The following is a 20,391-nucleotide window of genomic DNA, read 5'->3' as shown; positions in this document are numbered from 1 at the left end:
ATATTATGTATGCATGCGTGCTAAGTCACTTCAGTTATATCTGACTGTTTGCAACTGCATGGACTATAGTCCTACAGGCTCCTCTGTCCATGGGATTCTCCAGACAAGAATACTGGAGTGGGTTGCCATGCCCTCCCCAGAGATTTCCTGACCAAGGGATCAAACCTGTGTCTCCATCACAGGTGGATTCTTTACAGTTGAGCCACTGGAAATACACATATACATGCATATCTACATAGTCTTGGGTAAATATAAATATACTGAGGTTCACTTTGGTGTATAAGCTCCATACCCACATTTGATGCAAATGAAATGGTTTGTTTTTGATTCTTTGCATATGTTGCTTCCTTCCATTTGTTTCCTCCGATTCCCTTTGCATCCCAAGCTCCTACCTATTCTTCAAGAACCAGTTCAAGATCCACACCTCCACTGTGATGCAATTGTGCTGGATTTCACCAAAGAATGTCTTCTCTGTGTGCTTTCGTTATTTTATATACTAGTCTCTCCTCCTGGACAATGAGCTCTTTTAGTGCAGGAGCTGAGTCACATTCATGTTTGCTCAGCCCCAGACCCTAGCCCTTGGGCACATACTAAGCACTCAATAAACATTTTATGAATGAGCAAATGCAGCCCTGGAAGAATAATTAAGACTTTGATGTAAAGAGACAGAAAGCACTCCCTCACCCAGGGTGGGAAGGGACTGGAAACTTTTTTAAAGGCAGAAGTTAAAGGACATTAGCCTGCTTTGGGGAGGTACTTGGAGGATGGAGACCACCTACTTGGGTAACATGTCATACCAATAGCTTTTGTGTCTAGACCTTTGCACAGTAACACGGTTTAAAAAAAAAAAAGATTACTTTTTGAAAAAAAAAAATCCTAAAAAATAAGGTCATGCTCTCTGAAAGTTAGGCTGCTGGTAGTCACTTTGGAGTTGGATACCCCTCCACTCACCATGTGACCAGAGAAGGTCATAATGTTTCTGGGTCTCAGTTTCATCAATTGTAAGGGAAGGGAGGGCAGCAGAGAATAGTGCCTATCATACAGGATGAGGAGGAAATGAGAAATTTTACATAAAGCGCTTTCTATGATATTTTAGTGTGAGGCAGGGGCTCTTTTTCTTTTAAAAGATTGATTTATTTTTATTTTTGACTGTGCTGGGTCTTGGTTGTTGTGCATGGGCTTTCTCTAGTTGGGGTGTGCAGGTTTCTTACTGCCGTGGCTTCTCTTATTACAGAGCACTGGCTCTAGGCATGTGGCATCAGTAGTTGAGGCACATGGGCCCAGCAGTTGTGGCTCATGGGCTCTAGAGCCCAGGCTCAGTAGTTGCGGCACACAGGATTAGTTGGTCATGTGGGGTCTTCCTGGACCAGGGATTGAACCAGCATTTCCTGTATTTCGGGCAGATTCTTAACCACTGGACTACTAGGGAAACAGATCGAATATTTTAAGTATTTAGCATGGAGGAAATTTAATGTGGGGACTTAATTAAATGGAGAATCAAAGAACTGAGAGCCAGAAAGGGAAGGTGAGGAGACCCAGAGGTCAGCCACAGCAGGAAGCTACGAGCACCCCTATGCAGCAGAGATCAAGGGAGAGGCTAACGTTACGAGACCAAGAGCTAAAATCGCCCAACAGAAGACGAAACCGTGTCCACTGGGGACTGGAGCCATGGAGGAGACACAGCTGCTGTTGATGAAGTTGCCACTAAAGCAGATGAGAAATACCTTGGCTTTCTTTTCCTCTGTCCTCCTGTCTTGCACCAGCCCTCCCCACTGACTGAATACAAGGCTCAGCCCCTTTATAATAAAAGCAAAGCAGGAAAGCAGAGAGAAATGGATCAGGAAGCAAGCACATAATAAGTTTGCACAACTAATTAGGGTTCGTTTAGGCCATGAGGGACAGAAAATTCAAAATAACAGTGGCTTAAATTAGATAAGAACTTGTGTCTCTCTCATGTAAAAGCCCAGGTAGGTAATGTAGAGCTATTATGTTTTATAACAACAGAGACCCAGATGGCTTCCATCTTGAATCTCCTTTGTGTGTGGCCTTGATCTCATGGTCCAAAGTGGAGGCATTTGTTTCAGAATCAAGACAGTAGTGTGGACAAATTAAAAAGAGAAAGAAGTACATATAATGTTTCTGGTAGAGCAATGTTTTTGAATTGTGAGTCATGACCCACTAGTGTGTCATAAAATCAATATAATGGATAACTTTTTAAAATGAAATAGAATCGAATAGATAAAATCTAAGTAAAGGTGAGTATTTCTACATAAAACTTCTGTTTTGGAAATATATGTATGACTGTAATATACATGACATAATATAAAATGCATTTCTTATGTAGGATGCTTCCCAAAAGTTCAAAGAAATTATTATAAAGGAAGTTTCTGGACATGCTCCACTTCTGTGTCATCCAACTGGCCAGAATGACATCTTCCCCTGGTTATAGAGAACTTTAAGAAGGGCTGGAAAAGGTACTCATCTTTATAGGCAGCCATTTGTCTGGCTAAACTAGGAATTTTATTATAAAATAAAGGGAGCAACAAGGACAACAAGAGTCCCTACTATATACAGAATCATGGTTATTATTTTTTTTACCATTGAACTGTTATCTTTGACTGAAAAAGACATCTCATTCAGAGGGTGATTCTTGGTAGTCTAACAGCAATGACACGGTTGGTGCCAGAATCCACACAGTCTGGGTGTGAATCTTGCTTTCTCATTTAATTTCCTCATCTATAAAATGAGAAAAACAACAGTGTCTCTCTCATCAAGTTTTTGGAAGGACCAAATGAGGACGAGAGCCCATTGTTTAGCAGAGCACAGAGTACCTACAAAGAGCTTAGGGATATTGGGTGTGAACATCACCACTGGAGTCCAGAGGCAGAGTGTGTGGCCAGGCACCTGTGTGATGGGACCCACCCATTGTCCATTCTGAGGCTGAAGCAGTTGCTAAATTCATAGGAAATGACCTTCGATTCATAGCAACAGATGAATTTGGGCCAGGAATGGGGTATCAACCAGCAGTGAGGTACACTGGAGAACATAACTATATGGAACTATCTTGAGACTTGACCTTGGACTCTTCACTGACCGGCAGCAGATTGTTACCTATAAAAAAGGACTCCAGTTTTCTTATGTGGAATCTTCCAGGAAGGGCTTCAAGACCTGGTTAGGAAAGCCCTTCATCAAGATCTTGTTTTTCCGCAGCTATGCACCTTTGTCCTCCTTACTCCAAGCCACGTTCTGGCAGACAGCTATCATTTGGCTGTCTCAGAAGAAAATTGAAGTGTAAACAAACAAAAAAAGGGTTTAAATAGAATTGGAGTAATAAGCACAGTGCCTGGCCCCTAGTAGGCCTAGATTATCTATTGTATGCATGAATGAGTGAATGACCAAAATAGATAAGGTGAGAGCTAACTAGCTTGTTGACTATGACACAAACTTAATTTTTTTTTCTCCTGTTGTTGATATAGCATGGAAAAGACAAGGTCATATAAACAAGAAATGACATTTAGGTTGAATGCATTTTCAGAAGCAAAATAATTGTCATACTCTTTTATTAAAAATACCCAACATTTTCTTTCACCTTCCATATATTATGGTTACTCTTTTAACACTAATTAAACACCCACCATGTGCTAAGTGGTAAACAGAACATGTGAGGAATAGTGTTCCTGCTCTCATAGTGACGGGCAGAGAAACTTGGCAGAAAACTCAGTGGAAAGGATGAAGGGGGATTTGATGTTTAATAGTAAGCTTATTGGCATAGTACTTTCAGAGAAAGTTGGAAACCTCTTTATGTGTTGTGGGGGAAAGATAAGTCTTCATCTACTAGCTGAAGGAGAAAGTAGATGATTTTCCCAGGTTCCTACTTCAGCTCTGAAGAATATCACATACCCAAACCAAAGGCCTCTCTAGATGGACTAATGTCCCATCTGGCCAGCTAATGCCTTTACATTACTGCCTGGTCCTTGTAAACCTCTGAATGTGTTACTTCTACAAATACCAATTAGTCTCCCAATCAGTAAGAAAGCTAAATAGGAAGTGGTAGATTCAAGTGTTCATTAACTGAATGCCCTGACCAGTAATGCTGAAGAAGCTGAAGTTGAAGGGTTCTATAAAGACCTGCAAGACTTTCTAGAACTAACACCCAAAAAAGATGTCCTTTTCATTATAGGGGACTGGACTGCAAAAGTAGGAAGTCAAGAAACACCTGGAGTAACAGGCAAATTTGGCCTTGGAGTACAGAATGAAGCAGGGCAAAGGCTAATAACGTTTTGCCAAGAGAATGCACTGGTCATAGCAAACACCCTCTTCCAACAACACAAGAGAAGACTCTACACATGGACTTCATCAGATGGTCAATACCGAAATCAGATTGATTATATTCTTTGCAACCAAAGATGGAAAAGCCACAGTCAGCAAAAGCAAGACTGGGAGGTGACTGTGGCTCAAATCATGAACTTCTTATTGCCAAAATCAGACTTAAATTGAACAAAGTAGGGAAAACCAGTAGACCATTCAGATATGACTTAAATCCCTTACAGTTATACAGTGGAAGTGAGAAATAAATTTAAGGGAGTAGATCTGATAAAGTGCCTGACGAACTATGGACAGAGGTTCATGACATTGTACAGGATACAGAGATCAAGACCATCCCCAAGAAAAAGAAATGCAAAAAGCAAAATGGCTGTCTGAGGAGGCCTTACAAATAGCTGTGAAAAGAAGATAAGCAAAAAGCAAAGGAGAAAAGGAAAGATATAAGCATCTGAATGCAGAGTTCCAAAGAACAGCAAGGAGAGATAAGAAAGACTTCCTCAGTGATCGTGCAAAGAAATAGAGGAAAACAATAGAATGGAAAAGACTAGAGATCTCTTCAAGAAAATTAGAGATACCAAGGAAACATTTCATGCAAAGGTGGGCTCAATAAAGGACAGAAATGGGATGAACCTAACAGAAGCAGAAGATATTAAGGTGGCAAAAATACACAGAAGAACTATACAAAAAAAGATCTTCATGGTCCAGATAATCACGATGGTATGCTCACTCAACTAGAGCCAGACATCCTGGAATGCAAAGTCAAGTGGGCCTTAGGAAGCATCACTATGGACAAAGCTAGTGGAGATGATGGAATTCCAGTTGAGCTATTCCAAATCCTAAAAGATAATGCTATGAAAGTGCTGTACTCAATATGCCAGCAAATTTGGAAAAGTCAGCAGTGGCCACAGGACTGGAAAAGGTCAGTTTTCATTCCAATCCCAAAGAAAGGCAATACCAAAGAATGCTCAAACTACCACACAATTGCACTCATCTCACACGCTAGTAAAGGAATGCTCAAAATTCTCCAAGCCAGGCTTCAACAGTACATGAACTGTGAACTTCCAGATGTTCAAGCTGGTTTTAGAAAAGGCAGAGGAACCAGAGATCAAATTGCCAATATCCGTTGGATTATCAAAGAAGCAAGAGAGTTTCAGAAAAAAACATCTATTTCTGCTTTATTGACTATGCCAAAGACTTTGACTGTGTGGATCACAACAAAGTGTGGAAAATTCTTCAACAGATGGGAATATCAGACCACCTGACCTGCCTCTTGGGAAACTTGTATGCAGGTCAAGAAGCAACAGTTAGAACTGGACATGGAACAACAGACTGGTTCCAAATAGGGAAAGCAATACGTCGAGGCTGTATATTGTCACCCTGCTTATTTAATTTATATGCAGAGTACATCATGAGAAACCCTGGGCTGGATGAAGCACAAGCTGGAATCAAAATTGCCAGGAGAAATATCAATAACCTCAGATATGCAGATGACACCACCCTTATGGCAGAAAGCAAAGAAGAACTAAAGAGCCTCTTGATGAAAATGAAAGAGGAGAGTGAAAAAGCTGGCTTAAAGCTCAACATTCAGAAAATGAAGATCATGGCATCTGGTCCCATCACTTAATGGGAAATAGATGGGGAAACAGTGGAAACAGTGACAGACTTTATTTTGGGCGGCTCCAAAATCACTGCAGATGGTGACTGCAACCATGAAATTAAAAGACGCTTACTCCTTAGAAGAAAAGTTATGACCAACCTAGACAGCACATTAAAAACCAGAGATATTACTTTGCCAACAAAGGTCCATCTAGTCAAGGCTATGGCTTTTCCAGTGGTCATGTATGAATGTGAGAGTTGCACTATAAAGCAAGCTGAGTGCTAAGGAATTGATGCTTTTGATTTGTGGTGTTGGAGAAGACTCTTGAGAGTCCCTTGGACTACAAGGAGATTCAACCAGTCCATCCTAAAGGAGAGCAGCCCTGAATATTCATTGGAAGGACTGATGTTGAAGCTGAAACTCCAATACTTTGGCCACCTGGTGGGAAGAGTTGACTCATTTGAAAAGACTCTGATGCTGGGAGGGATTGAGGGCAGGAGAAGGGGAAACAGAGGATGGATGGCTGGATGGCATCACTGACTCGATGGTTGTGAGTCTGAGTGAACTCCGGGAGTTGGTGATGGACAGGGAGGCCTGGCGTGCTGCAGTCCAATGGGTCACAAAGAGTTGGACACTACACAGTGACTGAACTGAACTGAACTGACTGACTGTCATCTGCTACTGAGAAGTAAGGTGTTAAATTGGTTTTCTCCTAAAGGAAGTGACTGTTCTGTGATAAAAACAAGAGGTAACAGTTGCAATGCAGAGTGATAAAGGTGGTGCCTGTAACAGGCTGAGGGAGCATGGAGAAGAGGCACCACCTCTCCAAGGGAGGTGGCGGGGGGGAGGGGTCAGGAAAGATTTTCCTAGAGGGAGATGATTCTACATGAATCTCCAAAAATAAGAATGCATTAGCCAGGTGGAAAGGTGAGGGAAGACTTTCCAAGCAGATGAATCAAAAGAGCAAAGACAGGGAAGGAATGAGATAGAGCAATGAGGAACTGTAGTCAGAGATTCAGGTGGCTTGTTTGGGGGTACTTTTAAACATTTTTTTTCCTTCTTAAAATTTTTATTTATGGCTGCGGTGGGTCTTTGTTGCCATGTGTGGTCTTTCTCTTGTTGCAGCAAGCAAGAGCTACTCTATTTGCAGTGGGTGGGCTTCTCATTGCAGTGGCTTCTCTTATTGCAGAGCACAGGCTCTAACACCCAGGCTCTAGGGTGCAGGCTCGGGAGTTGTGCATGGGCTTAGCTGCTCCATAGCATGTGGGATTGAACCCACATCCCCTGCATTGGCAGGTAGATTCTTAACAAGTGGCTGGTTGGCAGGTGATGTAGATGTGTGCTGGGAGGAGCGGGGTGTGGGGAGTAGAGAGATATATTTAGGTCCACAGCCTGCAGGTCCTTGTGTCCTAAGAATTTCCATTTCATTTTGAAGCTTATATGGGATCCTTGATAAATAAATGTTGGAGACTGATTTAGCCAGATTTTTTTTTTTTTTAAATGGGACTTCAAGGACAACTCTTTCATTTCAATCTTGATGCCTTCAGGTTGCACTTGTGTGATGCTCTTCCCTGACGTTAGGCAGGAAGCAAGTTTGCCCAGTCTGTGCTATGAGTTGAGGGCAAGAACACTCAACATTAAGATGCCTAGTGCCAGAGAGTGAGTAATCCAAATGGGTCCAGTGTGGCTCATCAAACTCAGGGGTGCTAAAGGTGGAAATCTGGGTTTAAGAGTGAACTTCCCTGGTGACCCAGTGGTTAAGAATCTTCCTTCCAATGCATGGGACACGGGTTCGATTGCTGGTCAGGGAACTAAGATCCTGTGTCCTGCAGGGCAACTAAACCTGTGTGCTACAACTGCTGAGCCAGCGTACCACAACCAGAGAAGCCTGTGCACTGCAGCAAAGACCAAAGGCAGGCAAAAATTTTAAACAAAAAGTGAACTTATTGGGCCAGGGAAATCTAGAGAGATGAATGGCAGGTGAAATATGAGGTGAAATAAGCCTTGTTTTAGAGGCTTTCTGGCAGGTATTTAGTATAACATTAGCAAGGTTTGCTTGGGCATTTTAGAGTTGGTGGGTCGGGTGGGGGTGGGGATAAAAATAGAAAATACAAATAAGTATATTCCTTTTTTTTTTTTCCTTTTCTTGACCCCTCGAGCCACAGGGTGAGATTGTAATGCTAAGGAAACATAGCTGCTTCAGTAGGAATTGCAGAATTCTCTAGCATCATGGAATCATCAGAACAAAAGAGCACTGATTGAATTTGTCCGTCTTTTGTAAAATTCCTCACTTCCAGTTACTTGTTTTCACAGTTACTAGATCAGGATCTGTCCTTGCTCCCAAGTGTACGCAGTCTGCCTGCTACAACATTGTTCCTTAGCATATGGCCAAGTCCCTCGTGTAAGTAAATGATAAAGATTTTTAAAATCTGAATCGTGTTTGCTCCATTTACCACTAATACTCAACTTTAACTCAGTTCAAGTCTGCTGGATGACATTGATAAAATATAAAATATATGCCACTTATATTTCTGATGCTTTGGGATGTTTTGTGGTTAGGATCCTATGTTTTGGCTTTTATACAGACACGTGTTCATGACCTCAGTTTTCTGAGCAGTAGTTTTCTCCATTGGAAAATAGATTTTATAACAATACCTGCTTGTTGTTATAGAGCGAGAGAGCACTGTAATTAAGAGTGGATTTAAATAATGACACCATCACATGTTACTTGTGAAAACTTGGGCAAAGAACTCAGTCTTACTGAAGCCTCAGTTTCCTATTCTGTGCAAGGAGATGATTGTACCTACTAAAAAGGGTCTTTGCAAGGATAAAGTAAAGTAATCTCTAATCCATTTAAAACATTTAGCATGCTGTCTGGAACCTAGTGAGACCTAAATAAATAGCTATTATGATTGTGACTCATAGAATTTTAGGGATTAAAGGAGATAATTCCATACAAAACATAGCATCATTCCTAGTACCAAGTAAGCATTCAGACAGTGTTGGCTATCCATATTATTTCCATATATAGTCAAGTTTTCACTATGCAAACCAATGTTTGTGTAATTCATTTACTTTGTTCCCTCTCCTATCGCAGCCTTGATTTCTCATTGCTATTTTACTTTGTATATTTCTAGTCTTGCCTCCCTTGGCCAGAGTAAAAACTCAGAGCAAGCAGTACAATTTCTGGCACATAGTAGATGCTGACCCTGTAGTTATTTTGGTTTATTGATAATTCTATTACTCTTAAATAGTTTTTAGATAAACATATGGTAAGACGAAAAGGACTGTACCACTTACTATGTCCAGTCAAGGGATCACCAAGCCCACAGACAGAAAGTATCATCTGATTTCAGAATAACTGGCTGAGAGGATGAGATGGTTAGCTAACATCACTGACTCAATGGACATGAATTTCAGCAAACTCTGGGAGAGAGAGAGAGAAGGACAGGGACGCCTGGCATACTGTATAGTCCGTGGGGTCACAAAGAGTCACAAGACTTATCAACTGAACAACAAGCTGAGAGTCAATTCTGGCTCTTTGCTTTCCAAGACTCCCTAAGTTATGCCTAATTTATTACTATTATGTTTATTAAAAAATCATGAAGGATCTTGCTAAAGTTCCATTTTATATTTTGTCTTTTTTTTTTTTTTAACTGAAATCCTACGTCATACTTTCCCTTAGAAATTTCAACATCCTAATTAGAAATATTTAGATATTTTGAGCTGCTATTTAGTTCAGCTATTTAGTTGCTTATTTAGTCAATAAGCTCAGATATGCAGATGATACCACCCTTATGGCAGAAAGTGAAGAAGAACTAAAGAGCTTCTTGATGAGATGAAAGAGGAGAGTAAAAGAGCTGGCTTAAAATTCAACATTCAAAAAGGTAAGATCATGGCATCCAGTCCCATCACTTCATGGCAAATAGATGGGGAAAAAGTGGAAACAGTGTCAGACTTTATTTTTGGGGGTTCCAAAATCACTGCAGATGGTGTCTGCAGCCCTGAAATTAAAAGATGCTTGCTCCTTGGAAGAAAAACTATGACAAACCTAGACAGCATATTAAAAAGCAGAGACATTACTTTGCCAACAAAGATCTGTATAGTCAAAGCTATGGTTTTTCCAGTAGTCATGTGTAGATGTGAGAGTTGGACCGTAAAGAACTCTGAGCACCGAAGAATTGATGCTTTTTAACTGTGCTGTTGGAGAAGACTCTTGGGAGTCCCTTGGACTCCAAGGAGATCAAACCAGTCAATCCTAAAGGAAATCAGTCCTGAATATTGGAAGGACTAATGCTGAAGCTGAAGCTCTAATATTTTGGCTACCTGATATGAAGAGCCGACTCATTAGAAAAGACCCTGATGTTGGGAAAGATTGAAGGCAGGAGGAGAAGGGGACAAAAGAGGATGAAATGGTTGGATAGCATCACCAACTCAATGGACATGAGTTTGAGCAAGTTCCAGGAGATGGTGAAGGACAAGGGAAGGGAAGCCTGGTGTGCTGCAGTCCATGGGGTCGCAAAGAGTCACACATGACTGAGTGACTGAATAACAACAAATTTAGTTCAGTCAACGTGTTTGAGTCAAGAGTCCTTGTCTTAAATCAATCCCCCAAAGAATTATACCTGTGTGCTAAGTCACTTTAGTTGAGTCTGACTCTTTGTTACCCTGTGGACTGTAGCTCAAGAGGCTCCTCTGTCTACGGGATTCTCCAGGCAAGAATACTGGAGTGGGTTGCCACGCCCTCCTCCAGAGTATTGTTCTGACCCATGGATCTAACCCATGTCTCTTAAGTCTCCTGCATTGGCAGGTGGGTTCTTTACCACTAGCGCTACCTGGGAAGCCCAAAGAACTGTATATAGTCTGATCTTTCTAAAATGTCATTCCTCCACTTAAAATCCTCTGTGACCCCCCATCCCTCATGGAAGAAGCTCCAAGTCTCTTGGCCAAGGACCAAGGCTTGTGTCCTCACCAATGACCTTGGCCACTGCTCCTTCCCACTTAATGCCATAGAAATCTGAAACTCACAGATCCTTTCTTCACATTGTTTTGGTCTTTCTACACTTATAATGCTTTTCTTTACCAGGGATACTTTCTTTATGCCTGAGTGACCCCTTTTCTCCTTGGTGACACTTGTCAGATGCCTTCTCCTCTAGAAAATTTCTCTGACCTCCCTCCTGGCTTAGATTAACTGTCCCTCCCATTGTACCTGATGTAAAACCTCCTTCTTTAGAGCATTCCATATTATATCCATTCATTCAACAACAATTTCTCAAACACTCTGTGTCAGGTACTATTTTAGACACTGAGAATATATTGACAAAACGCATAAAAATAATTTACTCAATGAAGTTTCCAATAAACAAAATAAGTAAATATATATGATGCTAAATGGTATAAGTACAATATAGAGAGATAGGTTATAGAGAATTTCCAGAGAGGGGTTTATAGGGGTTATAATATTAAATGGAATGGTGACAGAAGGCCCCTTCCACCTCATATTCAAGTCCAGACTAGAGAAAAAGTAATGTGGGGAGATAACTCTCTGTGAAGTTCCTGTACTTTTGCCTGCCTGTGGGCAAGGTACTATCTGTCCTGTTTTTCTACACAAAAATTTCAAGGATGTTTAGTGAACATCCTTGATAGGTAGAGATAGTGTCTTTTCTTCAGAGCCTAGGGAAAAGTTGCTTTCTGTCAAGTATATTAAAGATATCTTCCTTTGGGACAAAGGGCAGTTTTATTTGCAATTTATTATAATAAAGTTTGGGTTATAAGGCTTGGGGTTCCTCCTCTTCATGGTACTTGATGTGTGCAGGTGTTACAGGCCCTCTTCATGTCGCAGGAGAGAATTAGGGGTTGGAGAACTAGCTCAGGCTACTGCTATTGCTGTGAGTAACAAAGTCCTTTTTCTCTAACCCCAGAGGCGTGTGTCTTCTGCCAGCAGAGGTGAGGCTATGGCTGATTTGTTGGCTTGCAAGTAGTGGAAAGTCTTATACTCCACAGTTCTTGACAGTGAGATACAGATATCTGGAAGAAGAGCATTCAAGACACAGGGACCAGCAAGTGCAAAGGCCCTGAGGCACCTGCTGTGTGTGGTATTACCTCTTAAATTCTCCAACTTTCCCAATAATGATAAAGTTTTTGAGGACAACCAATCTCATTCATCTGTGTAGCCCTTGCACCCAGTAAAATCGCTGATGCCTAGCAAATGCTCAATAGATGCTAGCTGAAATTAATGGGATAAAAATTGTTGCCTTAGAAATAAGGATGTTTCTTAGGCCGAAATCTATGGATTTCAATTATTTTTATTTCCTGTCTTTTTTTCACTCAGAGAGGCATATAACAGAGCAGCAAGAGAGTTTGGAATCATACAAACCTGGATTTCCAGCCCAGCTTTACTCCTTACTGGCCTATAACCCTGGGTCAATTGTTTCGCTTTCAAGCCTCAGTTTTCCTGTGTATGAAATCATACTCACCTTCTCTGTTTTGAAGATTAAATGACAGAACATAAGAAACACACTAAGAGTTCAAGAAATGTTATGTTGTATGCCATAGACAGTATCCTACCTTTGGGAGGGTCTCGGTTACTTATATCTATTACTGTTATTCTTTCATGGCTAGCTCCCAGTTTGAAGGGGAATGGGAAATCTGATGACTTTTAAAATCAACAAGAGGAGTATGAAAACCAGGGAGGCTCTGTGTCCCAGGATCCATGCTCTTAATTCTTACGGAAGTTAATGTGTGGGTGCTAATTTCTGCCCTTGAAGTTACTGATTCTATTCTCCCGGGCTCCCTAAGTTCACAGATTCCATATATTTTGGAGCCAGTTATTTTGAATGGGAAGCCTGCCAGAAGCATTAGGCTGAGGATTTGTTGTTAACTTGGCCTCATTTCCACCTCAGAGCATGCAAAGGGGAATTGTGGTGGCTTGGAATCTCCATACCACATTTTTTGGAAATCCAACCAAGAATTCCTCAAAACCGTTTGACCTGGAGGTTTTCTGTGGTGAGAAGCTTGCCTCATGAGTACCAAGAGGTGGTCTCTCACTGAAGTGGCTTTGTACCTTCCAAAACAGGGACAAGCAGTCAATTTGATGAGGAATCTCAGTCCATTCTTCTTTAGCAGTCAAGGAATAATATTGTAGTGCTACTCTTTGCACAGTTAATGATTCATGGATTTTCCTAATTTTTAAAGATTCTTTGGTACAGCATTTCTTGGGTTTCTACTCTGGGTCCAGAGTTAGAGTTGTGCTTGACAGTGTGGCATTGAATAAGGCAGTCACAGTCCCTGATGGATGATTCTGCTGGAGAAGCCTGTAGGCCGCACTTTGACAAACATGAAGACGGAGAAAACAGACCTATAAATGGAAAATGACAAGCCTGCACATTAAGGAGCTTATGAAGAGGAAGCAAATAATGAACAGGCATCCAGTCAGGTCACAAGCAAGGAGTACAGGGCAATTTAGGGGGAAGCTTAAACTATCAGAGAGCTTTCATGGTGGTCTCTGGTCTTCTGGACAGTTGTGGCTCACTTACCATTCTTTTCTTTGTTTTGTAGTTCAAATAGCCCTACAGTCCATATTGTCCTTACTGTAAGAATGGATGGTTGAACTTGATCCTTAGAATTACATCAAGACAAGGAGGGGGAAAAGAGTCTTATTAATAGAACATGTAGATTTGAACTGCAATGAGAAAGGTCTGAAACTAAGTTGGTTCTGAGTCTTGGGGATGGTCTCTCCCAGGCCACAGGTTCTGTGTTCTCCATTCTTTTTTCTCTGCTCAGCTTTCTTAGCTCCTTCATAACGTTTGTGCCCTCATAGCTTCAGCTTGCAGACATCCCCATTTTTATTGAGTGCTTCTACATAGCAGGTGCTTTACATGACTTTTCTCAAAAACTTTGGTTATTACTGTTTACAAAGTACAGATGAAGAAACAGAAGCTTAAGAGAAGAGATGACACAGCTAATAATTACTGTCCTTGGGATCTGAACCCAGGTTTTCTGATTCTAAACTCCATGCTTTTAGCTACCATGCTATATGGCCATACACGCATGCATGCCCACATACACATATATGGCTATATATAAATGTTTTATGTATGTGTAAAAATGCTTATGTATAATTTTATACATATATATGTATGTGTGTATTTATAGTGATAGATTTCCTGTAATGTGTCTTATGGGATTCATGTCCCCTTTGACTTCTCATATCTTTAATTTCAACTACAACTTCTAACTGCTTTTTCCTCTTATTTTCCCTAAACTTTTTGACAATGAAAATTTGCTTGACTGAGTTCATCTTTTTGCCATGCCTTGGGTGCTACAGATTGGCTACTTAATGTTAGAAGCCCAGCCAATTCTAATCAGCTTCTCCCTACCCCCACTCCCTGGAAAAGTCAGCTGGTGCTGAGAGGAGTTGACGGTAGGGCATGAGTGCCTGCTCAGTCACTTCAGTCATATCCCACTCTGCAACCCCATGGACATAGCCTGCCAGGCTCCTCTGTCCATGGGATTTCCCAGGCAAGAGTACTGGAGTGGGTTGCCTTGCCTTCCTCAGGGATTGAACCTGTGTCTCCGGTGTCACAGACAGATTCTTTACCCCTGACCCACCTGGGAAGCCCTAATGGTAGAGCAATTATACTTAAATGCAGTGGAGGCATTAAGGATTAGGATTGAGTTGTCCAAAAAGTTCGTTCAGATTTTCCCATACCATCTTATGAAAAATTCAAACCTTTGGGGCAACTCAATAGTCTATCATCAGACAACAAGCTTTAATTGGCCCATCATATACCAGGGTATATGTGTGTAAACATTCTCCCTGACACCAGGCTCCCTAACACCAGAGCCTGGCATTGAAGGCCCAGGTTTGCAAACATTAGTTGGGCAAATGACTATTTTTCTGAGATATTTACTTGTTGGTGACACAGGAAAAGTCACATGGCCCTTCCTGGGTACTGAGACTCTAGTGAGTGTAGATACTGAACTAAATGCTAGATTTAGTGATAAGTGAGTTAGCATCCTGGGGAGCAGCAGTTCATAAGACTTACGGAGTTGGGGTGTTTGTAAAATGTGCATTCCAGGACCTAGCTCACCTCCAGAGATTCTGCTTCACAGGTTTTGCAGTTTATTAAGAATATCCTAAGGCTACAGGTGTTTGGTGGACCTAATGAGAACCAGGAAGGGGGAGAAAACATGACTTTCCAATTGATAATAAATGCTATGAGAAGAAATGAGAATTAGAGGGAATCAAAGGAAGAGCAATCAGTTCTGTGGAGTTTGGTGTCAGAGAAGGCTTCATAGAAGTGACAGCTCAGCTCAGTAGGGGTTTGTCAGGTGAGGAGAAGGGGAGAGTTTCAATACCCCCAGCAAGGTGTTTTCTGGGGTGGTGAGGATTTAGGGGGCAGAGTAGATTCCAGAAGTCCGGAAAGGCAGATAAACCAGAGCACAGAGAGACTAGTGTTAAGTTTATTTCTCTGTGATGGGGCATCAGAAATGTCTAGGTTAGCAAGAGACAAGTTCAGATTTGACTTTTAGAAAAGTGATTTTGGTTTCAGCATGGAGAATAGAAAGATGGGAGTGAGGTGGTCTCCATGGAGACCTGAGAGGAGACTGTGGTCATAATTATAGATAAGCTGTGATGTGCAGCTGAAGTCAACCAATGGGATACAGATAGAGAGCAGGGGATGGATGAGAGAGAGATGTGGGGAGTAAGGTACCTAGTTTGGGGCATGGGTGACATCCACCCAGATTTGCAGTATGGTATAGATTTAGGTGGAGAATAGCAGAAAACAGGAATGAGTTTTAGTTCAAATGTCTCTAGTAGAATGTGTTCATTATAAGTCACTTCAGGCGTGTCCAACTCTTTGTGACCCCATGGACTGTAGCCCGCCAGGCTCCTCTGTCCATGGGATTCTCCAGGCAAGAATACTGGAGTGGGTTGCCATGACCTCCTCCAGGGGATCTTCCCAACCCAGGGACTGAACCTGTGTCTCTTATGTCTCCTGCATTGGCTGGTGGATTCTTTACCACTGGTGGCCACCTATATCTAGTAGAGAAGCCAGTAAACAGAATTTTGGAAATCCCACTTAGAAGGGAGATAGAACTTTGTTTAGAAATTTGCAATACTCTGCTGTCTTGGTAATAATTGTAGGCATGGGTGTAACATGAGAGTTCTCAAAAAAAATCTTAAGTTAGAAAAGGGACATAGCATTAGAATCCCAAGAAATAGAACCCAAGAAATAACAACATATAAAAGCTGAGTAAAGATGGAGAAGCCATTTTGAAAAAATTTCAGAAAGAGGATGATTTGTGGCAATTTTGATGACAGTACCTTGAAGAATCTAGACAAAAAATTAATGCTGCTGCTGCTAAGTCACTTCAGTCGTGTCCGACTCTGTGCGACCCCATAGACAGCAGCCCACCAGGCTCCCCTGTCCCTGGGATTCTCCAGGCAAGAACAATGGAGTGGGTTGCCATTTCCTTCTCCAATGCGTGAAAGTGAAAAGTGAAAGTGAAGTCGCTCAGTTGTGTCGGACTCTTAGCGACCCCATGGACTGCAGCCTACCAGGCTCCTCCGTCCATGGGATTTTCCAGGCAAGAGTACTGGAGTGGGGTGCCATTGCCTTCTCTGAAAATTAATGCTAGCTGTCATTTATCATTTTTGTTTTCTTTTTTTTCCTCTTCCACTTACCACAGGGATGAATATGTTTTGTATCACTGATTATCATATGCCATGGTGTAACAATAAAAAAACCAGTTATAGGATCTTCTTGATCAGTTCAGTTAAGTTGCTCAGTCGTGTCCAACTCTTTGCAACCCCATGAATCACAGCAGGCCAGGCCTCCTTGTCCATCACCATCTCCCGGAGTTCACTCATACTCACGGCCATCGAGTCAGTGATGCCATCCAGCCATCTCATCCTCTGTCGTCCCCTTCTCCTCCTGCCCCCAATCCCTCCCAGCATCAGCGTCTTTTCCAATGAGTCAACTCTTCACATGAGGTGGCCAAAGTACTGGAGTTTCAGCTTTAGCATCATTCCTTCCAAAGAAATCCCAGGGCTGATCTCCTTCAGAATGGACTGGTTGGATCTCCTTGCAGTCCAAGGGACTCTCAAAAGTCTTCTCCAACACCACAGTTCAAAAGCATCACTTCTTCGGTGCTCAGCCTTCTTCACAGTCCAACTCTCGAATCCATACATGACCACTGGAAAAACCATAGCCTTGACTAGATGGACCTTTGTTGGCAAAGTAATGTCTCTCTTCTGAATATGCTATCTAGGTTGGTCATAACTTTCCTTCCAAGGAGTAAGCGTCTTTTAATTTCATGGCTGCAGTCACCATCTGCAGTGATTTTGGAGCCCAAAAAGATAAAGTCTGACACTGTTTCCACTGTTTCCCCATCTATTTCCCATGAAGTGATGGGACCAGATGCTGTGATCTTCGTTTTCTGAATGTTGAGCTTTAAGCCAATTTTTTCACTCTCCACTTTCACTTTCATCAAGAGGCTTTTGAGTTCCTCTTCACTTTCTGCCATAAGGGTGGTGTCATCTGCATATCTGAGGTTATTGATATTTCTCCTGGCAATCTTGATTCCAGCTTGTGCTTCTTCCAGCCCAGCGTTTCTATACTCTGCATAGAAGTTAAATACGCAGGGTGACAATATTGATACCAAGTGTCAATTCAATTCTGGAGATGGAAGACAATAGATAGATTTGTTTTAATCCCATCATTAATTCAAGAATCATTTTTACTTACTTTGTGTACTTACTTTGTACTTTGTGCTTGGTACTGAGCTAAGTGTGGATGATGGAGAAGTGGATTGGCCCCTGCCTTCAAGAAGCTTACCTTACTTCCAGGAAGCGTTATGTAAAACAAGCATTGTACATAATAAGTGACATTGTTCCAAGAAGCCTGTGTGCCTCTCAAGGGCAGATAGAATGGAGAGTGTCACAAATGAAAATATAGAGTATAGCAGAGAAGCACTGATGGGGGAACTCAGAACCGAAAAAGAATCTTGAGGTAATATGGGCCAGGGAAAGCTTGCATTTTAAATACAATACCGTGAACAAGTAAAACAGAAGGTTTTGCTGTAAAGTGAAGAGAGCACCAAATCCAGGTTCTGGTCCTGCTAAGGCCTCTGCTAGACAGCCTTCACCTTCTCAGGCATGACTCTGGACTCTAGGAACCTACAAGCAGGAACCTGGCTTGGAAGAATGGTGGCCTTACCACCGCCCCCCCCCCCCACTCCCACCCCCACCCCACCCTCATCTATATGTTTCAGGTGCTTCCAACAGGTGATTTCTCAGACAGCCTAAGCCAGGAGTCAGGAGTAGGCAGGCAGGAAGGAAATTCCCTTCCCCCGCTGCAGAGAATAGATGTCTGGAGTGAATTCCAGCTCAGTAATTTTTGGGGTTTTGTTTTGTTTTTTGCTTTTGATGAGATCAGATGGTTCATTTCCAAAAAGAGACAGAAAGAACTACGTCCTATTTAAGAGCAATAGTCTCCGACTGCTTAAAGTCTGGATTTGCCTCTTATCCCCTGGGTGACCTTTGGCAATTTATTCCACCTCTCTAAGCCTCAGTCTTTGTTACCTAAAATTTGGGGATAAAGATACATACCTCACAGGGATGTGGTGAGGATTAAAGGATAATGTATACAAACCCCAGAGCACTGGGCCGGGCACATAGTAGTTGGTTAAAAACAAAAAGGAATCCGTTGATCTAACAAATGCTAGCTATTGTTACTGGTAACACCGAAGGGGAGCAGTGGACCCACAAATGGCAGTCCTGTCCTTCACAAATCTCTGCCAGGCAGAAAGCCAGCGTCCTAGAACTTAAAGGGACTTTCGATGGTGGGATCCCGGAGTCCCTTCGCGGGGGCAGAGGTGGTGAGAGCTGGGGTGGATAGCTATCCCCGGCAACCAGAAGGTTCCAGGGACCCCCACCCCGTGCAGGTCTGGTACCCGAGCCGAGAGCCTGTTCTCGGGCCCGCAGCGTCTCCAGGGGCCGGTTCTGAGGCGGGAGCCGGGCAGAGAGAGGAGGGGCGACCGGGGGAATGTCCCCGCCTCTCTCCCCGCTTCCATAAATCACCGCAGCCGCGGCGGCTGCCGGGCCGGGAAGTGCACGGAGCCGGAGCGCAGCGTGGTGGCACCAGACACCTCCCTTTCCCCCGCCGCTGGCTTTCTTTCTTTCTTTCAGCCTTTTTTTTTTTTTTAAACCTCTCCCTGCTCGCTCGGGTGGCTGCCCCAGCCTACCAAGCCCGATCGCCGCTCCTCCTCCCAGGCTGCAGCCGCCCGCCTTCGCCGCCGCCTCTCTCCGCTGGGACCCGCGGGAAGCGAAAGCTCCGCGGCTCGGCTTGTGAGCCCAGCGGCCACGCACCGGGTGCGGACGCCGCAGCTCTCGCAGCAGCCCGCCGCCTCGCGGGGGCAGCGCCGGCGCCGGGGTCCGGGACACTGCTGGGGCGGTTGCTTCCTCTCCTGCCGCGGCCGCCCGATCCCGCGATGGTGGCCGCCTGCGCTCCCGCGCCGTAACTGGGCGCCCCCCTAAGTTTAGGAGCTGCCGGGGCGCCTAGAAGCTGCTGCAGAAGGGCGAGAAAGTTTTGCGGGGTGCGCCGAGCGGGCCCTGGGCGCACCTCCCGGGGCTACCTCCCCGCTTCCCGGCTCCTGGAGCCCGTCGGCGGGGAGTCGGGGGAGGCGGCATGACCCGAGAGCCGGAGGAAGAGGAGGCGGCAGGGGCGGCCGCCCTGGCCCGCGGGGGTCGGGGCTCGCTTGGACGGATCCAGGCGCGGCGGCCGCCCCTCTGGCTGCTCTGCCTGGCCGTGGGCTGGCTGCTGGGGGCCGGGGCCGACGCCGAATTCTCTATCCTGGACGAGGCTCAAGTGCTGGCGAGCCAGATGCGGAGGCTGGCGGCGGAAGAGCTGGGGGTCGTCACTATGCAGGTAAGGGTCCCCCCCACCCCCACCCCTTGTGCCCGGGAGCTTGCCAGGCACATCCTGCCTCGCTCCTTTGCTCAGAGCCAGGTCCCATCCCCAGTACAGGTCACTTTAACCGAGCACCGACCTCGCCCGCATGCACAGAGCACCCTTTGCCCCGGACACCTCTGGCCTCTGCGTGGATCCTCTAACTACACATCAACTCCTTCCAAGTTCTTGGGCCCCCTTCTCTTTCTCCTGTGCAGAAGCCCCTGCCCTTTGCACAGGACCCATTTCCCATGCCCCTCCCCGAGCACAGCTCTATTATCTCGGCGAGGATTCTCAGGTTCCTTCGCGCCTCCTTTCCTAATTTGCACCAATTTCCCCCGCACTTTTTTTTTTTTTAAACCCCGCCGCCACCCCTACAAACTCCCCTTTTCCCTCTTTGTGTATCCATCCCAGGGCTGACGGTCCCGCCTGGCTCGGACGGTTTTCCGAGGCTTCCAGTCTGTACCCCCTTGATCAGCTCTTCGGGTCCCTCCGACAGAGGCGCACGAATGGGCG

The 20,391-nt window shown here is 43.9% G+C and overlaps 1 protein-coding gene across 1 annotated transcript in view; it reads left to right on the top strand.

Moving 5' to 3' along the window:
* The first annotated feature begins 19,463 nt into the window (after nt 1–19,463).
* CACHD1 (cache domain containing 1) overlaps nt 19,464–20,391 on the top strand; it is a 234,605-nt gene continuing 233,677 nt past the window's right edge. The window contains exon 1 of the mRNA XM_061411718.1: nt 19,464–19,854. Coding sequence (XP_061267702.1) covers nt 19,615–19,854 — 240 coding nt within the window. The 5' untranslated portion in view covers nt 19,464–19,614. The remainder of the gene's footprint in view (nt 19,855–20,391) is intronic.

The sequence above is a fragment of the Bos javanicus genome, chromosome 3 (genome assembly GCF_032452875.1).
Source record: "Bos javanicus breed banteng chromosome 3, ARS-OSU_banteng_1.0, whole genome shotgun sequence".
Taxonomy (NCBI): Eukaryota; Metazoa; Chordata; class Mammalia; order Artiodactyla; family Bovidae; genus Bos; species Bos javanicus.
Note: the sequence above shows the minus strand (reverse complement) of the source record. Positions and strands in the feature narration are given on the sequence as shown.